The sequence below is a fragment of the Hypomesus nipponensis genome, chromosome 2, assembly GCF_054491055.1.
Source record: "Hypomesus nipponensis isolate SF chromosome 2, ASM5449105v1, whole genome shotgun sequence".
Taxonomy (NCBI): domain Eukaryota; kingdom Metazoa; phylum Chordata; class Actinopteri; order Osmeriformes; family Osmeridae; genus Hypomesus; species Hypomesus nipponensis.
In genome coordinates, this window is record NC_140362.1 from 8,932,000 (window position 1) to 8,954,168 (window position 22,169).

Here is a 22,169-nt window from a genome sequence, read left to right on the forward strand (position 1 = left end):
TAACTTTTTGAGGCTCTTGGCCTTTGGACAAATACATTTACGTTTCACTTGTCTATGCACAAAAGTCAATTGAACCCAATACTCTTAAATAGCCTGACCAAGTGATCGGGCAAAACTAGCCTGGCTAACGGAGGTCGCTTTCTCAGGCAAATGACGAATGAAACAGGCTCGGTTAAAGAAATCCGAGATTCAGGTTATCTTCATCAGGCTCGTATCTACTATAGGCAGTCCTCCCTGACGTTTCTGGTGTAGTATGGAGTGAAATACAACATTGTGCACACTGCCAGTGAGCCAGTCTGACTGAGGCTAACGTCAAAACAGTGTAACAGGGATGCAGTCTCACTCAGATTGCCAGTTAAAAAAAATCTGAAAAATAATCGGACCAGTTGGCTAAAAGCAGAATTCCCATACCTCTTGAAAGCTGCCCTGCTCGACTTTTTAGATGTAGAATTGACTGTAAAACTGTAAAATTATGAACTTTGTGACATGACGTGAATGGTTGCCGCTCGATTATGCGGTCTGTAGCCCTACTGGGCGACATTATCACTCAAATTTCAAGACTTTCGTGACCCGAATCAAAAAATACTGATGCGACAGATCAATGGGTAATTGCTTTCTCTCTCAAAGGCTGTCCTCCTCGACCCTTTTGATCTTTTTAAATCTAACTATTTGTATTATCCGTGTGGTCCTTTTGCCATTTAAAATGCTATCCTTTCCCGGTTTTCTGCAGCCACATTGCGCGCGCATCCCGAATGTTTACAAACAAATAATTGGTCTATTAAGCAGCCTTAAAGGTCACATGACATGAAAACTTCACTTTAGGAGGTTATTTAACATTAATATGAGTTCCCCTAGCCTGCCTTTGGTCCCCCAGTGTCTAGAAATTTCGATAGGTGTAAACCTAGTCCTGGGTATTCTTCTCTGCCTTTGAGAAAAAGAAAGCTCAAACGCTCGGTTTGAAAATCTCCTCCTTGTGACATATGAGGAGGAAGGTTACCTCCCTTCTCTCTGCTTTACCCGCCCAGATAATCTGGCCCGCCCATGAGAAACTGAGCCATGACCGTGCAAGGGTTTTTATCCTCGAGAGACATCATGGCTTGCAAACGAACGAAGCATTACATTTGCTCAGTTTGGATGTACAAAGGAAAATTAAAGTATTTTTACAGTGAAGACCCAGTGTCTTAATTGTATTTTCTCTGGAAATGCACTGACACAACTTCACAAAGTTTTGTATGTCTGCGCCAAACATTTCAGCCATGACTGTTTCCTCAATTTGAGCTAATACAAAGCTGGCCTTGCTGAAATTCTGGATCAGTACTAACTCTCCTTGGTCCAGCTACAAACCTCGGGCAAGTAAGTTAACTAATGCTATATCATTTTGTTGCTTTACTGTATATGGTTACCGAGCTTGCTACCCTTAGAATGTGGCTGTAACATTATCTCTGCAGCTAATAGCTGAGTTACTGTCGCTAATGAAAAGGTAGGTCGCATCAAGTATGTGGCTGTTTATCAATCCACGTTTTTTTCCGTTCTTGTGTTCTTGCTAACAAAAATACCCGGAAATGTTCTTGATCCACCCCTTTTATTGAGGATGCATCTGATGGTGACTTGACCAGCGAGAACGTTTCTGATTCCCCAGAAGTCATTGCAAGATGTCAAGCGAGGCGGACAAACCTCACAACTGTAATTTTTTACTTTTCATATTTCAGCTAAACGGTACTTCTAAATCAGCATCTGAATTAAAATGTGACGAGAAATAGGCAGTGTAGTTGCTGAAAATGTTCTTATTTTATTGATGAAACGCCTAATTTGTAAATTTGCTCCGACTTTTCGATAACCTAGTTAACATTAGGTACTGTAAATTAGCAAGGGCTACAGAAAACGTAAAATTATAGGTGGAGGGACCATTTTTTTAGCTTTGTTATCTAGTTTTTGTAGTTAGTCAGGGTTATCATAATTCTGCGAGTCCAGGAAAACCCTAACCATCTCAATTCATTCTCCGTCCTTGCGTCCTTGCAAGACCATTCTCGCAAGGACGCTTGCAAGAACGTTCTTCAAAAGAATGTACTTGCGTTCTCAGCATTCTTCGGATTGATAAACAGCCTGTGTGTGAATAGCCTACGCGCGAGCGTTGTACACTTCTTTGTTATTTGGATAACCATTCTGCTGTTATGGCGCGCGCAATATCTACCTTTCCCCTCATTGAAATGACTATAGCTGTTTATCAATCCACGTTTTTTCCGTTCTTGTGTTCTTGCGAACTCGTTTGACGTCATCTTTCATTGCCCACGTAGTGTTCCAATCCAAAGAACACAAGTCAGCAAGAACGCCAAATATACCCGGAAATGTTCTTGATCCGCCCCTTTTATCGAGGATGCATCGGATGGTGACTTGATCAGCGAGAACGCTTCTGATACCCCAGAAGTCATTGCAAGATGTCAAGCGAGGCGGACAAACCTCACAAGGGTAATGTTTTACTTTTCATATTTCAGCTAAACGGTACTTCTAAATCAGCATCTGAATTAAAATGTGACGAGAAATAGGCAGTGTAGTCGCTGAAACTGAAACATATCGAACGCCAACTGTGCCAAAACGTCTGAAATCTCGTTTGTGTACACAGGTCAATTTTTGACGTCTGTACACGTTCGGACCCCCCTTTTTACGTAGTGTCTGCGCACGGCTGTACGTAGTCCTAATGGGACCATGTAGGCTCTTACGTAGCTATCATTTAGTATTTGGGACAGTCCGTTTGTGTGGGGGAGAGCCACTTGTGGTTTATCCGGTACAATACTCCAGTCCAGTAGGTGGCGATGATGCACCTATACATTGTTTGCTAACCGCCATTCAAAGAACCAACGAAGAAGACAAACACGTTGTTTGTGATTTCGAATCTGGTGGAGGCAAATCTCAGAAAATGACGACCACGTACTCGACTTTTATCTTCAGATGACCAGGATTCCATACAGACTGTTCAAACCAGGTAAGCTATCAATTAGCAACGTTAAGCCAAGTTACTTGTTTTGTGTAGCTGTTTGGCTAGTCCTGTCTTCCTGACTTTGTCAACACACTTGTAGTGCTAACTCTTTAATAATGAGGAAGATCAAATTAACGCTGCTAAACTAGACCTTAAGGCTTTGAATATTGTGTTACTGAATGCGATTATTATGTTACTGAACCCAGCAATCTCAAAGAGTTGTTTAACAAGTTTTGTTGTAGTTAGCCTACCACTAATATATTTTGTCATGCTAACAGGTTAGAGATAATGGCGACAAGCGTTCGCTGGAGCAGAGGGCAACTGCTTCAATCTGGAGTGGTGGATGAGATGCTTTTGCTCATTAGCGAGTTAGTTCGGGAAGGCAACGATCAACAACCTGGTAATGTACTCGTTAGATTATGTTTAATCTGAAGAAGCAAGATTCAAAACACGCTGCCTCTAACATTTTTCTCTTGAACTGCAATTGCTTCTGGTTTCACCGTACCTCGAATGGGAGGACAGACTGGAGGAAGGCCGGTTTACCAAATCGCCCAAGAGCAGTTGCAGATGTTGTTGTCCTTTAACCTCTCTGCTAAACAGATTGCGGAGATCGTGGGTGTCTCAAGAAGAACAGTGAACCGACGGTTAAGATATGTGTCAATTGAAGGACTAGTTCAGGAGAGATCTGAATAATGTGACCCCTTTTTCACTGAGCCCTACACAATTCTTTTGTTTATTTACAAAGCACATGAAACACTGCAGAGTTACCCTTTCTGTACATTTCATCAAGAAATTGATATACTTTGATAGAACTCTTTCATATCCCATATCTTTGGAGAAAAAAACTGTCATGCGCTTGCACCACATAGCTATCTTGTCACTGTTCCTTAAACACATTGTTTTATTTAGAGTTACTACTAGGGATGAATGTAAAAAATGTATTTAAGTCCTAATATGTATCCATTGTCTTCCATAGACAGTACAATTTTATCTTTTAGAGGTCGCTACACAGACCAGATGATGCACTTGATCTGAAGGTGCTGCTATTCAGAGTATGTCCCACAGGCTTCGGAGGAGAACATATCGAGTGGCAGGGTCAAATTCGCTGTGGCATCTTGATCGCAACCACAAGCTCTTAAAGTAGGTGGCTTGTTTTACTGTGATTCGTTAATTTGCCCTAACTGTGTCCCTAGCCAATGACAAGCTGATTATTTTATGAGTTTTGAATTTAAAATAAGATTTTCAACTTCACATGAATGGAATAGAGGTTGGACTTTTCTTTCTGTTAAACGCCCAACCTGTTGCCAGAAATGTATACAAATCATTTTAGCTGCATTAAAGCCATTCATATTTTTGTTGGTTATTTATAAAATAAGATGTGCGAGTGAAATCTTTTGTTTTCCCTTCCTTCCTCTCTTTGGTGGAGGATTGTAATCCATGGAGGAATCGATGGGTTCAGCCGACTGGTGGTTTTCCTGAAGGCTTCTAGCAACAACAGAAGTGACATTGTAATGGACCTGTTTTCGGAAGCAGTCTGTTGTCCCATCCAGAGTCAGATGTGACTATGGAGGGAAAACAATGCCATTTGTCTCTTCATGGATGTCATCCTAGGATCACCCCGAGGGAGCACTCATAATCAACGCATTGAAAGACTATGGGGCGATGTCTTGTGGTGGAATTTTCTATGATTGAATGTCTGAAGTCAGAAGAATTTGTCTTTATCTGTTTATTCTTGAATCAAGGAGGAGCAATTCCAAAACAGTATCATAAATGATGTCTGGAGTAGAAGGGCTCTCTAAAGGTGTCATGATCTGAACACTTTTTTATACAGTAATTCCAGACAGTTACATCATTAGTTCAATAGTTCATGTCTATCAAAAGAGGAATTCTTCAATAACAGAAAGTTAAAAAGGGAAATAGGTTGAAGAACTGGATACAGATGCTCAATATAAAAAAAACAGAGCTTGAGACAACAGAAGCAGAACTTGTCAGCAAAAACACCCCTGGAGTATGGGCAAAACAACCAGGGTCAAACAGTCAAATTGTTAGACGTTTGTCAGCAAACGGAAACTTAAGCAATACTGTCTAAGGCTAAAAGGTTATGCCATTTTTACAGAAGTTAAAACCTCAGCAATAATTGTTCTAGGCCAAAGAATAGTGTAGACATCTTAAAGAATAGTAATTTTCTATTACAATTCCCCCCTTTTGATCAAACCCTTGATCAACATAAAAATTATATAAAACAAAGAAAATACAACTACATGGAATACATCAAATGTGTTACCCTTGTTACAGTTGAAAACACTTCATCATTAACCAGTAGAATAAGCAAAAGCTGTTTTTGCGAGACATAGACGTCTCTGAGTTTTTGAGCAAGCAGAAAAATATACAGAACAATTTTTTACCATCTACCCGGAAGGGCAGAGAAGACACAGAGGTGTCCAACAAAAATGGAAATAAAAGGACAGTCACCTATTATAATCATATTCCAAATAAAAGTTGGTTGAGATAAACTGATGAGAGTAGGAGATGTTAAGGAATATGTGTCGCTGGGTAGTGGAGAATAATACAAGGTTAAACATCGGACCAGGTTACTTGTAGTTTAATATAAGTAATGATGCAATCACAAGATACACAATGAAAACAACACACCAGGATGTTCGTAATCCAATACAATGAATCAGATGATGCAATCGTAGCCTCACAGAAACAGAGTCTCAGAATAGAACAAACGAAGGCCTTCGTTGAGAAAGTGGTCGTGACAGAGATCAGAGAGAGTTCTGCCCAGTCCAAGTTCTGTCTCCCTGTCCTCGGGAGACAGGTCTTGTACCCCCCAGAGAGGGAGTGCCTTTGATGGGTGATTGGCCAGAAGACCATAGGGTGGGGATGTGATAGTCCAATTAAATGTCCAGGGCGTTCACGGTGGCACAGGGTGGGCAGTCCACAGATTTTGTGATGTTGGAGGGGGAGGGGGCGGAGAAGACCCACAGGTCTGAGGTAATCTCAGGGAAGGGGGTGGGCTCCAGGGAAGGGAGTAGATCGCCCCAAGGTCCTGATGGCGTACAGGGAGATGGGAGCTGCGCCTCCAGGAAAGAGGGGGGGGGGTCGTGTCTCCAGGAGAGGGGGGTGAGGCAGGGTCTCCAAAGGTATGCAGGAGGGATAGGGTCGATGATGTATGGGGAAGGGTGGGGCAGGGTTTCCATGGAAAGGGGGCCTTAAACAGAATATCCAAAGGTGCTCAGACCAGCTGGTCTAAGCCGTCCTTCAACGAAGAAGAGTTACAGTCCCAGCATCACCTTATCTCCCAAGTTGACACTTTTACTCCCCATAGCTGAGAAGCCCTATTGTACTCGCACCAGTCTCTGAGCGGCCCAAACTCTCCTCCTGTCTGACCTTGACGTGTTTGCACACTCCAGTGTTACTTTGACGCACACACCTTGCCGCACACATTCCAATCTCAGCCAGGCCTCACTTGCACAGAAATGCATCCTGTTGCATGATCTCATTAGTTCTCTGTTAATTCAATTGATTATAATTGGGTACATGTTTTAGTAGTAAGCATTACGTGACAAATGGGTGTACATACATATATGAGGTATCGATTTGTATAGCAGCATCGATTAGCAGTATGTTATCATTCCTTCACAGAGACAAGGGAAAATCAGAGCTATCAGGAGACAAATAAATGTAAGTGTCATCAGAGGATACAGTATGTAATGTAATATCAACATTATCATACGGGCCAAAATGCAAATATCGTAATTCAGAAGGGTAAAATGTCCAAGCACCAAGAGGCAAACGTTCCAACAAATCAGAATGTGACACAATCATGATCAAAAACCAATTAGACTATGACCGAGGCATCATCAGAGTTGGAATCAGAACCAAAATCAAAATCAGATGGACTTGCCCAGGGCCTCCAAAGGTCAGTTGGCAGAGGAGCGAGAGTGGGGTTGCGGTCTGTAGCCACAAGATTGAGGAACTGGGTGTTAACAGATCTGTCAATGGCCTTAACCATCATCAGCCAGAGTCAGCCATCCTAACCGGGGAAAATACAATGTGAATTTCATGGTTGTCCCTAAACTCCCCCCCACGTACAGTACGTCTGTAGTTCTGAAAGCTTTTAGTCTTTTACCTGTGTAGAAATCTGAGAGAGCACAACCGACAAGTTTTTACAATACTGTAACATTGCATCCTCACAGAGGGAGGTAGAAGGTAAAGGCCTTCTCTCTGCATTCACCCCAAGTGTAGGAGGTCGCCCAAAAAGGATCTCAAACGGACTGAGATTTGTTCTGGTTCTCTTTCTCATTCTCATGTAGGTCAGTGCAATGGGCAGTGCTTTGGTCCATGAGAGACCAGTGTCCTCGCAGCATTTGGCCAGTTTCATCTTTAAGGTCCCATTCTCCCGCTCGACTGCTCCCCCACTGGCCGGATGGTATGCACAATGACGCCTCATGTCGATACCTAGATATTCTCCGACCTGATCGAGAGCAGAGTTGACAAAATGTGCACCATTGTCGCTACTGACTTTTGCTGGTATACCCCATCTAGGAACAATCTCAGTTAGTAGTGCTTTTGTAACAACATGGCTGATGGCATGTTTTGCAGGGAAAGCTTCAATCCATTTTGACCACAAGTCTACCATAACCAAACAGTACACTTTTCCCTCAGATGGTGTTAACTCAATAAAATCCATCATGAGGTGTTCAAATGGCTGTGATGGGGGTGGATGTGCGGCCTGTGTAGTGGGTATGCCTCGTCCTACATTGTGGTTTGCACATATCATACATGACTGACAAAATCTCTGTGCATATGCTGTAAATCCCTTTGTGAACCACTGTTGTGTTAGCATACTTATCATCTCCGCTTTTGACGCATGGTCCCGCCCATGTGTCAATTTTGCAAAATGGGGAAAGAAATGTTTGGGAAGGCAGGGTTTTCCACACTCACTGCGCCACACTCCTTCTGTTAGGGTGCAGGCAGATGACTTCCACAGGGCTTTCTCCTGGGGGGTGGCGAATGACTGAAGAGCTGCGAGAGAAGAGGGAACCTCAGAAGAGGGAACCTCAGAGTTCAAGGCTTGTTCAGAAGAGAGGAAGGAAGTAGTTGAAGCTTGAGCAGCCGCCTTAGCAGCTTTGTCAGCTCTGTCGTTCCCTAAAGACACAGGGTCACATGAATGGGTGTGGGCTTGACATTTACACACAGCAATTTTAGATGGAAGGAGGATTGCATCCAACAGGGCAGCGACTTTAGTGTGGTGAGAGATGGGTTTACCCGAGGAGGTGAGGAACTTTCTGTGTTTCCATAGGGCACCAAAATCGTGAACGACACCAAAGGCATACCGGGAATCGGTATAGATGGTAACAGATTTACCTGCAGCCTGATGACAGGCCTCAGTTAGGGCTATCAACTCAGCTGTCTGCGCTGAGAGGTGGCTGGGAAGAGAGCCTGAAACAAGAGTGTCATGTGCAGAACAAACAGCATATCCAACTTTGTTAACACTCGTAGAGGGGTCGCGAGAGGCAGACCCATCCACAAACAAAATGAAGTCGGGGTTGACTAATGGTGTTTCCTGGAGATCAGGTCTGGGAGTGCAGGCCTCCTGGAGGGTAAGCACACAGTCATGGGGTTCACCATCCTCAATTGTGGGTAAAAGGGTAGCAGGGTTAAGAACATTACAACGCTTGATGGTGATGTTAGGCATATTCAACAATGAGACATTGTAACGTAACCACCTAGCGGCGGACAGATGAGAAGTTTTTTGTTCGAGCAAAATTAATGAAACAGCATGTGGGACAAGAAGGGTTAGAGGTGAATACCCGACTATGTCTCTTGATGCCATGACTGCTTTCTCTGCAGCAGCCACAGCTCTCAGACAAAGAGGAAGTCCAGCTGCAACTGAGTCAAGTTTAGCAGAGAAGTAAGCAACCGGACGTTGCCCGCCCCCATGCTCCTGCAGGAGAACAGAAGTCATGCACCCATTTTTATCATCCACAGCTTGAATGAAAGGCCTAGTTGGATCTGGAAGACCTAGAGTGGGTGAAGACTGTAGGGTTAGTTTCAGTTCACAAAAACTGTCATACGCTTCCGGTGTCCATGTAACTTTGTCATTTGAGGAGAGGCTCTGGCCATGAATCAGTGCACTGAGTGGGGCCTCTAGGATTGCATAATTTTGAATGAACTGTCGACAGTAAGAACAAATTCCAAGAAATGACATGACTTGCTTTTTTTGTAATTGGCTTTGGGATGTTTTGAATTGCTGCTATTCTCTTGGGAGAGAGAGATTTGCCCTCAGCTGTGATCACATGTCCCAAAAATGTTACAGACTCTTTAACAAACTGCAATTTTGACAAACTGGCTTTGTGGCCTTCTGAGGCCAAATGTTTAAGCAAGGTGATGGTGTCTTTTCTGCACTGGTCAGCAGTTGGCGAGCAGGTCATGAGGTCATCGACGTAGGTCAGTAAAACTGTTCCTGGAGAAAGTTCAAGTGTCTCAAGGCTGGTTTTTATGGCCTCGTTGTAGATTGTAGGACTTTCACAGTAGCCCTGACATAACCTGGTGAAAGTGTAAGCCTTGCCGTCAAAGTTGAATGCAAACCAATACTGGCTGTCCTTATGAACAGGAACACTGAAAAAGGCATTGGCCAAGTCAACAACAGAAAAGAATCTTGCTGTGGGTGGGACTTGTGATAGAATGGTGTAAGGATTAGGCACGTGTGGAGCACGTGGCTGCACGGCAGCATTGACAGCTTGCAAGTCCTGAACAAAGCGCCACTCAACAGGAAGGCCCACGTCACAATTTTTTTTAACAGGAAATAAAGGGGATCTGATAGGAGATGACTCACAAGGCACAATAACTCCAGCATTGAGCAGAGACTCAAAAACAGGTCTGATCCCGGCAAGAGCTTCAGGTTTAAGTGGGTATTGTTTTCGACAGGGCCGGAAATCAGACTTTGGAGTGATAACCACTGGCTCACAGTTCTTGATCAAACCAACATCATACTTGCCAGTGGCCCACAAGGTTTTAGGAACTGAATCAAGTGCTGGGTCAGGTGATAAATCAGACTGTGTCATTGTCAGAACAGGCAAGTGAACAGACTCCTTTACTATTTGTACGTGACGGACCACAGGCACATCAGCAAGGAAAGACTTCTTGAAACAATTCATAGTAAGTGAATAAGAAACGTTGGGGTCTGTTGTACTGACCCAGTTAGAGACCTTCAAGCATTCAGCCAGAAACGGGCCCAATTCTTGCCAACGCATGTCGGAACTCTTAGCCAAAGACACATGAGAAGTAGAATCACAAACATCAAAGAAACTCCATTGATCTTGTTTCAACAACACTTCAGCAACACAACAAAAATCCGCATAATACAAATTAACAATCTGCAAACTCTCTGTTTTTACAGCCTGAAACCAGCCGGTTTCATAAACTGTATCTGCACCAATACTGATATGAGAAGTACAATGCAAATCATCCGGCATCATAAAATCAACATGAACAGAGGAGACAAGTGACCTGGCTATCTCTAACAGTCTCCCGCTCTTTGGAGGGTCTGTTACTTTCCACTGATAGGCATACAATAGATCTGTCTGACTTGAGAATGCCATAGTACAAAAAACCTCTGATAATTCAGTAACCTTGATGCCCTCTGGTGTAGACAACAAACAAATACCCAAACGACACATCAAATCCCTACCCATCAGATTAATAGGGCATAGATTTGATAACAAAAAAGAATGCTTCAAGGGGTCTCCGTTTGGAATGTTGCAGGTTAAGGGTACAGTAAGATTTTCTTTAACAACCTGACCTGAGGCGCCCATTGAATAAACAAAACGACCACTAAGCTTGGGCGAACTGGGGAACTCTGTACTTTTAATGACTGAATTTGTAGCACCTGAATCTACAAAAAATGTAATAGAGCGTCCTGCTATCATCATGGTAAACTGGGGAAAACTCTTGTATGCTTCAGATGAATAAGACAGGTAAGTGGGTTGGGGTTCAAATTTTTCTGATAAAATTGAAATACATCTGGATACTAGCTGTCTCTCAGCATTATCAGCAAGCATTTCTTCATTGCAGCAAGCAAGCAAATCGTTATCGCAAATGGAATGTGTAGCAAGCAATTCTTCCTTGCAATGTGCACGCGTGTGCGAGGTACCTTTTTCATGCTGCGTTGAGGCCAGTGGTCTGCGCTCAGCTCCCGTCTCCTGCCCTCTTAGTCAATCAGATGAATGAAAGCCGTTCTTCTGGTGGGAGAACTCATTCTTCTCCCCCTTCTTATTAGGACAGTCCCTTGCCCAGTGTCCTTTTTCCCCACACTTGAAACAGGCATCAGGGTCTTTGTGAAAATGCCGACCCTTGTTATCTCCTTTACCGCGCCCTTGTTCTCCCTTCCTGCCCTTCTTGTTGAAGCCGCCTTTGCCTCCATGTTGCTGGGATGCGGTCTGAAGAAGAGTCAGTGTGGCTTGATGAAGTTCCTTCTCAGCTTTGATGGTCCTCTGTTGTTTCTTGGCCATCAGCTGAGCTTGGTTATGTCGGCTGTGTCGGCGTAGTTCGTCCAAGCGGGCTTCCTCATAACAGACACAGGAGAGTTTGACGGCAGCAGCGATCTCTGGCAACAGTCCATTCAGAAAAGCAGAACAGAGGGTGTCCCAGGGTGTCATCTGGTCGGTGTTGTTGGGTCGAGCGATGCCGCTGTGGGTGGTGAAAACTTCAGTGAGGCGGTGCAGGTAGTCGTCTGTACCTTCATCAGGTCTCTGTTTACATGCTGCTATTGCTGACATGTTCAGTCGAGTTGGAAAAGCTGTCTTTATGACAGTAGCGATGTCAGTGACTTTTCTCGCATACTGTGCATTGTCCGCATGTCCATATTCAATGTGAGCACACCTGATGTCATCACCCACAAGGATGTTGGAGATCTTTGCAAAGTCTGTTGCCTTCATTTTAGTCCCTAACAGGCGCCTGAGTTCAGTTAAAGTGGGTCTGAACTCCCTACAGAACACAATCAATGCCTCAGCAAAGGCTTCTCCCGAAGTAGTAACTTCTGGGAGGTGTGAACTAGCTTCCCTAACGTCTGACACAGTCCACGGGCGAAAAACCATGGTGGGGCCGTCATGTCCCGCGACTTCCACCATGGGGTAGTTCTGTACTGGAGAGGCACTTAGTTCATCGTCTGAGTCCGGAGGCAGTGGTGTGTTTTCTGCGCGGCGGTTGACAGGCCTGGTGGAGTCGGCTGCCTGGACAGAAGTTGACTTCCCCTGTCCATACATCTGGCCCGATCGGGTGTGGTTAGTTGGAGAAGAGAGTTCCTCTTTCTGTGGCTGAAAAAGGGCCTCTCTCAGCGGTGGGGGTTGTCGTTGGTTTTGTGTGTGGTCTGGTCGTGGAGCTGAAGGAGGGCAGGAGGGCAGGAAATCCAGGTCCGAGCGCAGCCTCATGGCACTCAACTGTGGGTACAAAGCAGAAGACATGTGCGAGTGCGTGTGCGCCGGCATGTATGGTGGACATTTCCCTATCTCTTCATCCTGACATTTTTCTGGTTCACTTTTTAATACCTTCTGAAGTCTGGATCTCTCCCTACGGTCAGACTCTTTGTTCCACAACTCAAAACATTTCTTGTGTTTTTCAACCATTTCTAAATCTTTCATATTCACTTTCTTTTTTCCTCTTAAATCACTTTCTTGTTCCATCAATTTCTTTCTTAATTGACTCAGCTGGTTCGTACTAAAGGATCCGTTTACAGGAAAACCAAACTTTTCTGGCCAGACATGCAAACAGTCCAGACTCTCTTCACCATATCTCTTCCTCATCTGATCCACTATAGGACCCTCAACAGGTCCAACCTGTTTACTACTTTTCTTTCCCATCGTTACTTTGATGGGCAGTGCACTGATCTTTCAATACAGACGTCTCTGTAAGGTCTGGTTCGTTCTTTCCACAACAAGAATAAAGGAATTCTTCCCCGGGAAGAGTCTGGTTCGTATCTTTTCCACAACCAGTAAAGGAAGTGAGGAAAACGCCTATGGTGTCAAGCCTGACTGTTCTGTACCAAATTTAAAAAGTTATGAATATTTCTCACCGTTTAACTTTTGATTGTTACAGTAGTATACTATAGTCTATTGTAAGTGGTCATGCCAAGGCAAAATACAGTAACTTCCGTTTCTTCGCTCACTTAGTTGCTTATCACGATATAAACTCTGTATTTTATAAGCCAATGTAACATACACATGGATACCTGTCACAAGACTCATAAGACAAGAGTGTTTTTTATTTAACTGCCAGGGTAAGATACTTACAAACGACTCATGTTTGGTACGTTTGGTGTTGAATGCCAGCGAGTAGGCTAGGCTAATGCTAGATGTGTTTATTGTTGCTAGGTTACGTATTCGTTCAATTGAAACCGTAACTCCATTTGAACGTTATTGAGTGCAGCAAAACAAAGGCAAAGAACCGTAACTAATGTTACGTCATTCTGCATTGGATTTCTAAAGCCAAAGCAGGCTTTTGGAAGTTACGGTGAAGACAACAACCTTATTTTCTCTGAAAAACAGACGAGTTCATTTAAGATATTTGGCCACATGATAAAGCAGACCTTACCTGTTCCGAAAATGAAAAAAATAATCATTTTCGACAGAATTGAAGTTACGGTCTTTTGCCTTTGCACGGCAGTATAGGTCATTATCTGTATTAGAGGTCTAATATATTGTATACTATTTTGTATATTTATATTTATTTATAATTTATCTATGTCTCCTATATTTATTGTTTTAGCTTATCATAGATGTAATCTAAGTACTTATTATGTTATGCCAGGTTGCTTTGCATTGTCTTGTCACAAAAATGTCAGTGCCTGGTGACTTTGTGGTGTTCTGTGTACCTGACAATAAGACTTGAAACGGATGTCTACCACTCCTTGTTTACATATCTATATAGAAAATGAAGGAATCATTATTGCCAACAACGAGAGGCATCTTTGGGCTCTTCACTTTGTTTACCTGCCTCGTATAAAATGTGACCTGAGGACTGCCAGATACATGTCACCAGGGCTGGACTGGGACAAGAAATCAGCCCTGGCATTTTTGGCCATGGCAGCCCACCAAGATTATTTATACGATATGCGGAGGCACACAACATACCAGAGGATATATGCGCATATTGTGCTGTTTCAACAATTAAAATAAAGCGCAGTAGCCTACATGGATGAGAGTAACCATGTTGAAAAATGCATACACTCTTTCACTATACTTACAGAGACTTTCATCTTTGGAGAGATGGCTACAATGCCACAATACCCATCTTGAAGTGAAAGTGGTTGTCAAAGAAACATTGCTAGAGATGTCTTTTCAGTGTTTAATGAAAATACTGTTTATACAAACGTGTACATTGTTTATAAAAATAGAAATTAAACAATTAGGTACGATCATAATTTTAATCTTTTATATAATAGCCCAAAATAACCTTTTGTTCTTTCAATGGCCACATGTAAAAACAGGAGTGGAGATTAAAAAAACTATTAGATCCTCGTGATTAGACGCTTACAAAATGTTTACACTCAAAAAAACAAGGCAGATTACAGGACTTTGAAGAAGAGAGGGTTCTGCATTTGTATTTGGGCACAATGGAGGTTTTGCAGCTAGGTCAAATCTCCTCTGAAATGACTAATGCTTATAATATGTACAGTTTGAACCGTCTCACAGTCAGCAAAAAATGCAAGAACAGAGAACAACAACAACAGGAAGTATACACAATATATGTATTATCTTATTTACACTAACTAGAACACACCAAATTATAACACAGTAAGTAAAAGTGGCACCCTAAAGTATGAGAGAGAGAGAGAGAGAGAGAGAGAGAGAGAGAGAGAGAGAGATCAGTTAAGGTATAGTTTAAATAATCTTTAGGTGAACAGAGAGATAATAGCTCATTTTGTACTTACATATGCTGAGACAAAAGGCTGCATGGACCTTGGTGCTCTGAGGGAGACAGAAAGGAGCAGTCAGATATGATAGATTCATCTGATACTGTCTCTTCTATAATCAAAATAAGAGCTATTTAGTAAACTCACAATGAAACAAAAAGAACACACGTGAACTCCACATCAGGGGAAGGCAATCCTTCACTCCAAAAATTACCTAAGGGGAGAGAAAGAGAGGTCAGGTGGGTCAAGAGAACAGTGAAAATTTGAATGTTTCAAAAAATTTACATTGATAGTATTGGTGTCTTTAAAGTAATACAATAATGGATAGTTGCATTCATTACAGTCACTCTGTAAAAGTAGTAGGCTTTATGACCATCCAGGTGGATGCCAGCAAGAACACAAAACAACAGTATTGTAAACTTACAAATTTGAAGAATGCCTGTGAAGTCCACACCAATGAAATGCACATCCCTGGAACACCCCTGGGGGACAGGGCAGCCTTAAAAAAAAGAGTTTGACAGACACAAAAAGTGAGTGATACAAACCAATTGCATTATAGCAGGACAGGACTGATGACTAAAAAAATAAATAGAGCTAGACAACAGTCTGATATATATAACAGTTTTGCTTATTATTTCCATCTCTTCTTGGCCATCTGATTCCTCTTCAACTGCTTTAGTTGCGTAGTTATCCAATTGTGATTGTACCAGCCTGTCCCATTGCTGTGCCAAGTTTCTGAGTTCAATCTGTAGATCTGTAACAGTTGCCCTGCTGTCATACACAACTAGACACTTGCTGAGTTCTTGAAGTGCAGATACAGGGAGTGCACCGCCACTGGTCTGGATGAGGGGGAAGTTTTTGGGATGTAGGAGGGATAAATCTGCATACAGAGTGCCATGAGTGAGGAATCTGTGGTGCATGGCCTCAACAGCTGTATCCAGGATCTGGTCGTGAACATTGACCTCATAGGCCTTCTCTGAATCACTGAGGCTTTCATCCTGGGCCATCTCTCCTGGCAAGACTTTCTTCTTCTTTAGCCTTTTCTGAGGTAGTGCTGCCTCCACTTCCAAATCTAGATCATCCTGCTCCTCTAGCTTTTCATTTGCCCAATGGACAAAACAGTCAGCTGCATCTTTGACGGCCGGGAAATCTCTTGCTATCTTTGTAAGTGAATCGTGTGTTGTGGTGACCATCCTATGTGCAGAGAGGATGTCCATTCCTCCGGTCTGTAGGTATTTTGACAGTGGTGAGGTGAACTCAAATACCCGGAGGAATAACAGAGCTGTGAGCACAGTTTCGTATCGAAGTAAGCCGTCTCTGTATCCTCTGGCTTTGTTTCTTGCATTTGATGCAAGTGACTTCAGCTTCATTATGGCAGAAAGTGTGGACACCACTTCAACAAAAAGGCCGCCATCAGGTCTGCCAAAGTTTCCAAAAACTTTCCTCAGGGCATGATGTTTAGCCCACCATCTCGTCTCTCCAATTGTTGAGATGCGTTTGTGCCTCTTGTCCTGGCTCTCGGTCTCCCACACACTCACTCTTGTGTATGAGTCCCTGATGAATACGGCAATGTCGTTCAGCAGGTCAAATAGTGATCCACTTTCAATGACGCTATGGGTGGTATCGGACAATACAAGGTTCAAGACATGTGCATAGCACCACACATGCTGATGGGTGGGGTTTTTGGATGCCATTAATGCAGAGAAACCTCTGTATTGACCCTGCATATTAGAGGCTCCATCTGTGGCGTTTCCAATGCACAGGCCTATGTCCAATTGCAGACTCTCAAGGACTTCTGTTAACAGCGTCACGAACGACTGTCCTGTAGTTGTGCTGCATTGTACGACTGCAACCAGCCTTTCATGGACTGCATCCGTCACAAACCTCAAAATCACAGAACACTGCTCTCTCCCTGTAACATCTTGTGTTGTGTCGAGCTGCACAGAATACATTCCGGCTTTTTTGATGTCTGCTGAGATGCTCTCTTGAATTAAATGCTTGATAGCATCGATTACTGCATCCACAGTTGTTTTGGACAGGAGGGTAATGAGAGAGCCTCTGCCTTGTGTGCCTGAAGCATGGATCTGCTTGCTTTTCTCAATTACACTGCTGAGGTGCTCCTTTAAACACACATCATATTTCCCCAACAATATAATAAGTTCTAGGAAATTGCCATGGTCGAGACTGTTGATGTCCAAGGTGTACGCAGCTTCATTGTGCTCCTGCCTGTAGCTTAAGCCTCTCTTCCCTAAGACTCTCACAACCTCCACCACACGTTCCAACACCTGACGTCTCTTCTTCACCTGCTCACGGTGTCCTTTCAGCTGTCTTCCCTCAAGGAGGTGATCAACACTTGCTCTGGAGCAGTTTAATACATATGCCTCAGCACACTGTCTATGTGCCATGCCTCTCTCATGCTCCTCTATTCTTTGGTGCACATGCCTCCAGTCTGTCATGCCTCCAATGAAAGAACTTGGGTCATTGGGCTTGCTAAAAGCAAGGCAAAGAAAACAAAATAAAGCATTACGTTCATCACTATAAGTCAGCCATTTCCATGCCATGTCGTCCGTTCTTGTGAAGAGCCTCTGGATGACAGGGTTTGTGGCATTCTGCTGTGGGTGAAACTTAAAGAATTCCTGCCTTTTTGTGGAATGAGGGCGGCTAAAATAGTCTACAACTGCCTGATCTTCCTGTGACTCCTCCACTCCTACTCCAACAGTCTGACTTGACTAAACATAGAGAAAGAGAGAGAGACAGGAGCATTAATTTCACTAGTGTTATTTCTCTGGTTACCTACTAATGAATAATCATTATTAGCAATTAGAAATAGCAATATTTCACTATTACATGATAATAAATAATAACTGTAAGCTATAACACCTGCAAACTATAACATAATAGCAAGCAAGCTAAAATAACACTGTAAATTGGACACAAAGTCTACTCATAGCGCACACACACACACACACACAAAAGAAATATTAGAACACATGTTTTCTCCAGGGAATACATGTTTGTCTAAATTTTGTTTATTAAGCTGGCTCACAAACAAGTTTTATCTATGTTTTCATGTCCCAAAAAAGCTGTTTACCCATAAAGCCTAATAAATTAATAAAGCAATTAAACACTGACAGCTTCCTCACATTAATGTTGTTCAAATAGCAATAGCAAAGTGATGCTCTTTCAATACACAGTCAACAGAGCTATTTAACTCCCCAAAGAAAAGCTAGCAAATGTTTAGTGGGCTAACTGTTGTGTTAGCTAAAATAGCCACTTTGACCGGGCTCAGTCTAGATTACTCTGTACAACATGTTGTTATAACGCAGGAGCTAACTGTTAGGAAACTACATACTGTGTTAAAGTTTAGGAATCTAGCTTAACAAATATTTCTTTATCAACACAAACTTAAATTTCAACTTCTTACCGCCGCCACTTCGTCTGAGGCTGAGCTCGGCCCCGGGGCCGGGCCGCCGCCAGCGCCACCCATCTCTGCGCTTGGCCTCGGCCGCCATTCAGTCACCTCTCCGTCCCCATCATCACCGACATCCTCCTCAGCCTCCGCCGCCGCAATTTCCACCGTCGCAGGTGCTAATGAAGCCGGGCCAGCTGTCGCGGCAAACATGTCCGATATTTTAGCACATGTTGCAGAGTTTGCCTCTAGGGCTTTTCTATTTTTATCTCGGACTTTCTCCGCGCCTCCTTTCCGTTTTTTCTCCATTTTTCTGTCAGTGTCAATAAGTGACGTGACGTGACTGATTGACAGCCGAGACCCAAGGGCGGGACCTCGGCCCTCTGCTGTGTATGTGATTGGGCCAGGCCCAGCATAGAACTAATCATAATGAGTAATTGCCTGAGACCGCCAGGGACAAAGTATTTTTTTTAAACTTTCAGGTGAAGTTGACAGCCTGCCTGGCCTGCACACACCTATGTGCCATGGGGGACCTCGGCCCTCGGCCTCGGCTGTGTGACTTGGCCGGGCCGGGCCGGGCCAGGCCGGGTCCATAAAAAAAAAAAAAAAAAATTGTAATAATTATATTTTATTTATTTATTTATTTATTATTATTTTTTTTTTATGGACCCGGCCCGGCCCAAAATGCCTGCCGGCCCACCGGGCATTGCCCGGTACGCCCGATGGCCAGTCCAGCCCTGCATGTCACCATATCAAATTTTTGTGCAAGGTTGTCTGACACAAGAGTTGCAACATCACACTGGTATCCAAGGTATATTTGGAGCAGCCAGTTCCAGAGGGTGGCTGACCAGGGGGCGGCTGCACTTGCCTTTGACTGGCTACAAAGAGTTGTGGTTCCCCTAAACCAATTTCGACCAAGTGACAAACAGTTGGAACACCTCAGGCAATACACAAATCGTTTGGGTGGAGATAGAGACAGTTTGGGAACTGATCAGGTCCTCAATGTCCTGTCTTAAATACAGTTCACACACACATAATTTATGTGTTGTAATCACATTGTCAATAGTCCTTGAAATGTGTAAGCAGTCTCCATCACGTCAATGTAATAAAGATCAGCAGACCAAATACAATGTGTGTTTAATGTTATTGCATTGACAAACAATATTCAGCCCTCCCAACGGATCTGTTCCATAAAGCGAGTTTACCGAATAAGCCAGATTTATGTCAGTTTGTCGGACTCATTTCTAGTTCATTCGGTTCCAAAAAGCTAGCTCAAAGTAGTTCGAACTTGGTTACTATGGCAACTTAGGCTGCGAAACTAGTTTGGTCAGGGTCAGACTAACTGTCAGGCTTAGCGTGACTTGGTGATAACCAGACGTTCCTGTAACACTGACCCAACAGGAAAACGATAATTTACCACCTATATTCTCATTTTTTTATTCTCATCCATTCAATCTGTTCAACATTGATAGAAAATCAACTTAAATAGCCTACAACAGGGGTTTTCAAAGTGTGGGGCGCGCCTCCCCTGGGGGGCGCCAAATAGTTTTAGGGGAGGCGCGCCAAAGAGTTTCAGGGGAGGCGGCAAGTATATATATTTTTTATTATTGAAAAAAATATGCTTTCTGGAAAATTATAATTTGGTAGATATATGGAATATACATATTTTAATGTCATTTAATCATTTTCTCAGTCTGGACAGCATGTGAAGTATACTTGACACAAAACATCTTTAGCTAGCGGTGACAGCAACTTTGCCGATAGAAAATGTCTGAACCCAGCAGAAAGCGCAGAAAATATGACTAGGTATATATAAAGTTGGGATTTTCTTGGATAGGGCCATACGATGTTCAAAAGCCACAATGTGTGGTCTGCAAAGAGGCTAACCCTAACTGAGGCATCATATCTCGTTGCATTACGTAGGCCTATTGCAAAGGCGGGTAAGCCCCACAGCATCGGCGAAACGGGCAGCGCTAGGGAGGGGCTAGCAGGTGCTTCAGCACCCCCAAGAAAGACCAAAGCACCCCGATAGCACCCCCCAAAATATTGCTTGTTTATTAATAGTTTTCAGGCCATCGGGAGAATTCACAGTGGGCCGCTCTGCCCGCTTATAAAATCGGCTGCTTTCTCTTTGTTTTTTTAACACACCGAATGAAAGGATATGTGTTAAATTTGTTAAGTTACTGTGTGACTGATAAGTAAGCTAATGGGATACACTAGGTTTTAATCTAAATAAGCACATTATCACACCGTGCATTAAAAAGTGCAGTTTTCAGTTGTCGCGCATGCTCTCTTTCTCAAACACAAGTGCCTGTACCAAGTGTTTGCCATGGAGACAATAAATATGGAGTTAGATTAGTTTCATAATTCAAACAAACAAATGTAACACGATTCAAACAAACGTAACACGATTCAAACAAACCTAACACGATTCAAACAAACGTAACACGATTCACAAATGTATTTCGTGATTCACAAATGTAACACGATTCACAAATAAATGACCCCCATTACATTTGTTTGCAACCTGACAAACACAAGTTACAAATCGGAGAACACGAGTTACAAATTGGAAAACACGAGTTACAAATCCCTGCATTCGTTGGTGTGGATTTTTGGAACTTTCCTGACGCGCTTAGATTCACAAATGCATTTTTTCTAAAGTATATTCTCTGCAGTCTATCAGATCCCCTCTCTTTCAATTTTAGCCAATCACATTAACGTGTCTGTGGACTTCAACAACCTGCCATAATAACGCACATCGTCTCCTTCAGATCACGAGCAATGTCGTCTGGTAGCATGTAGGTGAAATATTGCTTGTTAATCAGGGACAAGCTGAAACTAATCTAACTCCATAAATAAACCATCATTTATTGTTGTGGAGGGAGTTAGCTAGATTAAGCTGATAAGAGAATAATAAAATAGAAGGGAAAAAGATGCCAGGAGGAACTGAAAAAGCCAGGTAAAAAAAGAAAGATCTGTCACTTCATAAATCTAGGTTCCTGCAAGGGTGGGAAAAATATGTTTTCTCAAAAGCCCTGAATCTTTCAGGTAAACATTTGGGTTGTAATTTCCGGAAAATATAAGAATATGAGTCCAACTTAATGTTCATATTAAGCTAGGCTACATAAAGCAAAAAAAAAATTTGCACTGAAATTAATGCAAAAAATGTTGCTCGCGCACCATGCACGCTCGCATTAATGTGAAGTTACGATTTCACCTCACATCAAAACCTTGACTAGGTCTTAGGTTCGGGTGCGCATTTCTCATCGCCTCTTGTCCCGGGGCAAGGTCCTCACCCGCCTGTGTGACTTGCGTGAGGAAGTCCTCCTATTTCTCGCCTAAAACAACTCTCCGTTGGTGAAACACATGGAGGACATGAACTGGGTGACAAGGTTAGCCTATTTGTCTGATATCTTTGAAAAGATAAATGTGCTCAACACTTCTCTGCAGGGAAAGGAGTGCATTGTATTTTTGGTACATGATAAAGTCGAGTGTTTTTTTTTTTTTTTGGGGGGGGGGGGCATCGTTACTTTCTTGAGCAATTAAATATATCTCTTGTTCTGGCTGTTTTGTGATATGCATGCCTAAAAAGAGCATACTATTTCTATACTAAAATAATATCTGCATTATAATTATTATGACTATGATGATTTTTCATTAGGCTATTTTTGGTGCCCCCTCAGCACTTGGTGCCCTACGCGCAATGCGAGTGGCGGGAGCGGCGGCACTGCCTATGTTGATCCCATTTGCTCGACAACAGAAGTGGAAACAACTAACGTTGTCATTTCAAATGATGTCTAGTCAATCTGTTGAAAACTGTGTTGTGCAGACACAATAGATTTATTTGTACGTTTTTATTTCAAGTC

General features: G+C 42.9%; 2 protein-coding genes and 2 long non-coding RNA genes across 4 annotated transcripts; 1 reads left to right on the forward strand and 3 right to left on the reverse strand.

The window, feature by feature from the left end:
• Positions 1–2,744: 2,744 nt before the first annotated feature.
• On the forward strand, positions 2,745–4,774 carry LOC146300670 (uncharacterized). The gene is made up of 4 exons (XR_014766463.1): positions 2,745–2,980; positions 3,253–3,374; positions 3,497–4,114; positions 4,401–4,774. It is a non-coding gene; the product is annotated as an uncharacterized LOC146300670 (long non-coding RNA).
• Positions 4,775–10,456: 5,682 nt separating this feature from the next.
• Positions 10,457–12,246, reverse strand: LOC146300671 (uncharacterized). The gene has a single exon (XM_084667383.1). It carries the CDS (start codon positions 12,244–12,246, stop codon positions 11,197–11,199), a length of 1,050 nt encoding a protein of 349 aa, XP_084523509.1. The 3' UTR covers positions 10,457–11,196.
• Positions 12,247–14,315: 2,069 nt separating this feature from the next.
• Positions 14,316–15,407, reverse strand: LOC146300672 (uncharacterized). Its single transcript, XR_014729449.1, has 4 exons — positions 15,316–15,407; positions 15,039–15,105; positions 14,910–14,946; positions 14,316–14,790 (listed from the first exon to the last, which is right to left on the reverse strand). It is a non-coding gene; the product is annotated as an uncharacterized LOC146300672 (long non-coding RNA).
• Positions 15,408–15,444: 37 nt separating this feature from the next.
• Positions 15,445–18,775, reverse strand: LOC146300673 (uncharacterized). The gene is made up of 3 exons (XM_084667567.1): positions 18,316–18,775; positions 15,520–17,620; positions 15,445–15,467 (listed from the first exon to the last, which is right to left on the reverse strand). The coding sequence occupies exons 1-3, from the start codon at positions 18,607–18,609 to the stop codon at positions 15,445–15,447; spliced, it is 2,418 nt and encodes an 805-aa protein (XP_084523693.1). The 5' UTR covers positions 18,610–18,775.
• Positions 18,776–22,169: the final 3,394 nt, after the last annotated feature.

What these genes read in the sequence shown, in the direction of transcription:
- LOC146300671 (XM_084667383.1), bottom strand. Translation starts at nt 12,246, where the DNA reads ATGTATGGACAGGGGAAGTCAACTTCTGTCCAGGCAGCCGACTCCACC.
- LOC146300673 (XM_084667567.1), bottom strand. Translation starts at nt 18,609, where the DNA reads ATGGAGAAAAAACGGAAAGGAGGCGCGGAGAAAGTCCGAGATAAAAAT. An exon ending in CCTCAGACGAAGTGGCGGCG is followed by an intron (nt 17,621 to 18,315) that starts GTAAGAAGTTGA and finishes CTCTATGTTTAG; the next exon opens with TCAAGTCAGACTGTTGGAGT. An exon ending in AGAAGAGATGGAAATAATAA is followed by an intron (nt 15,468 to 15,519) that starts GCAAAACTGTTA and finishes TTATTTTTTTAG; the next exon opens with TCATCAGTCCTGTCCTGCTA.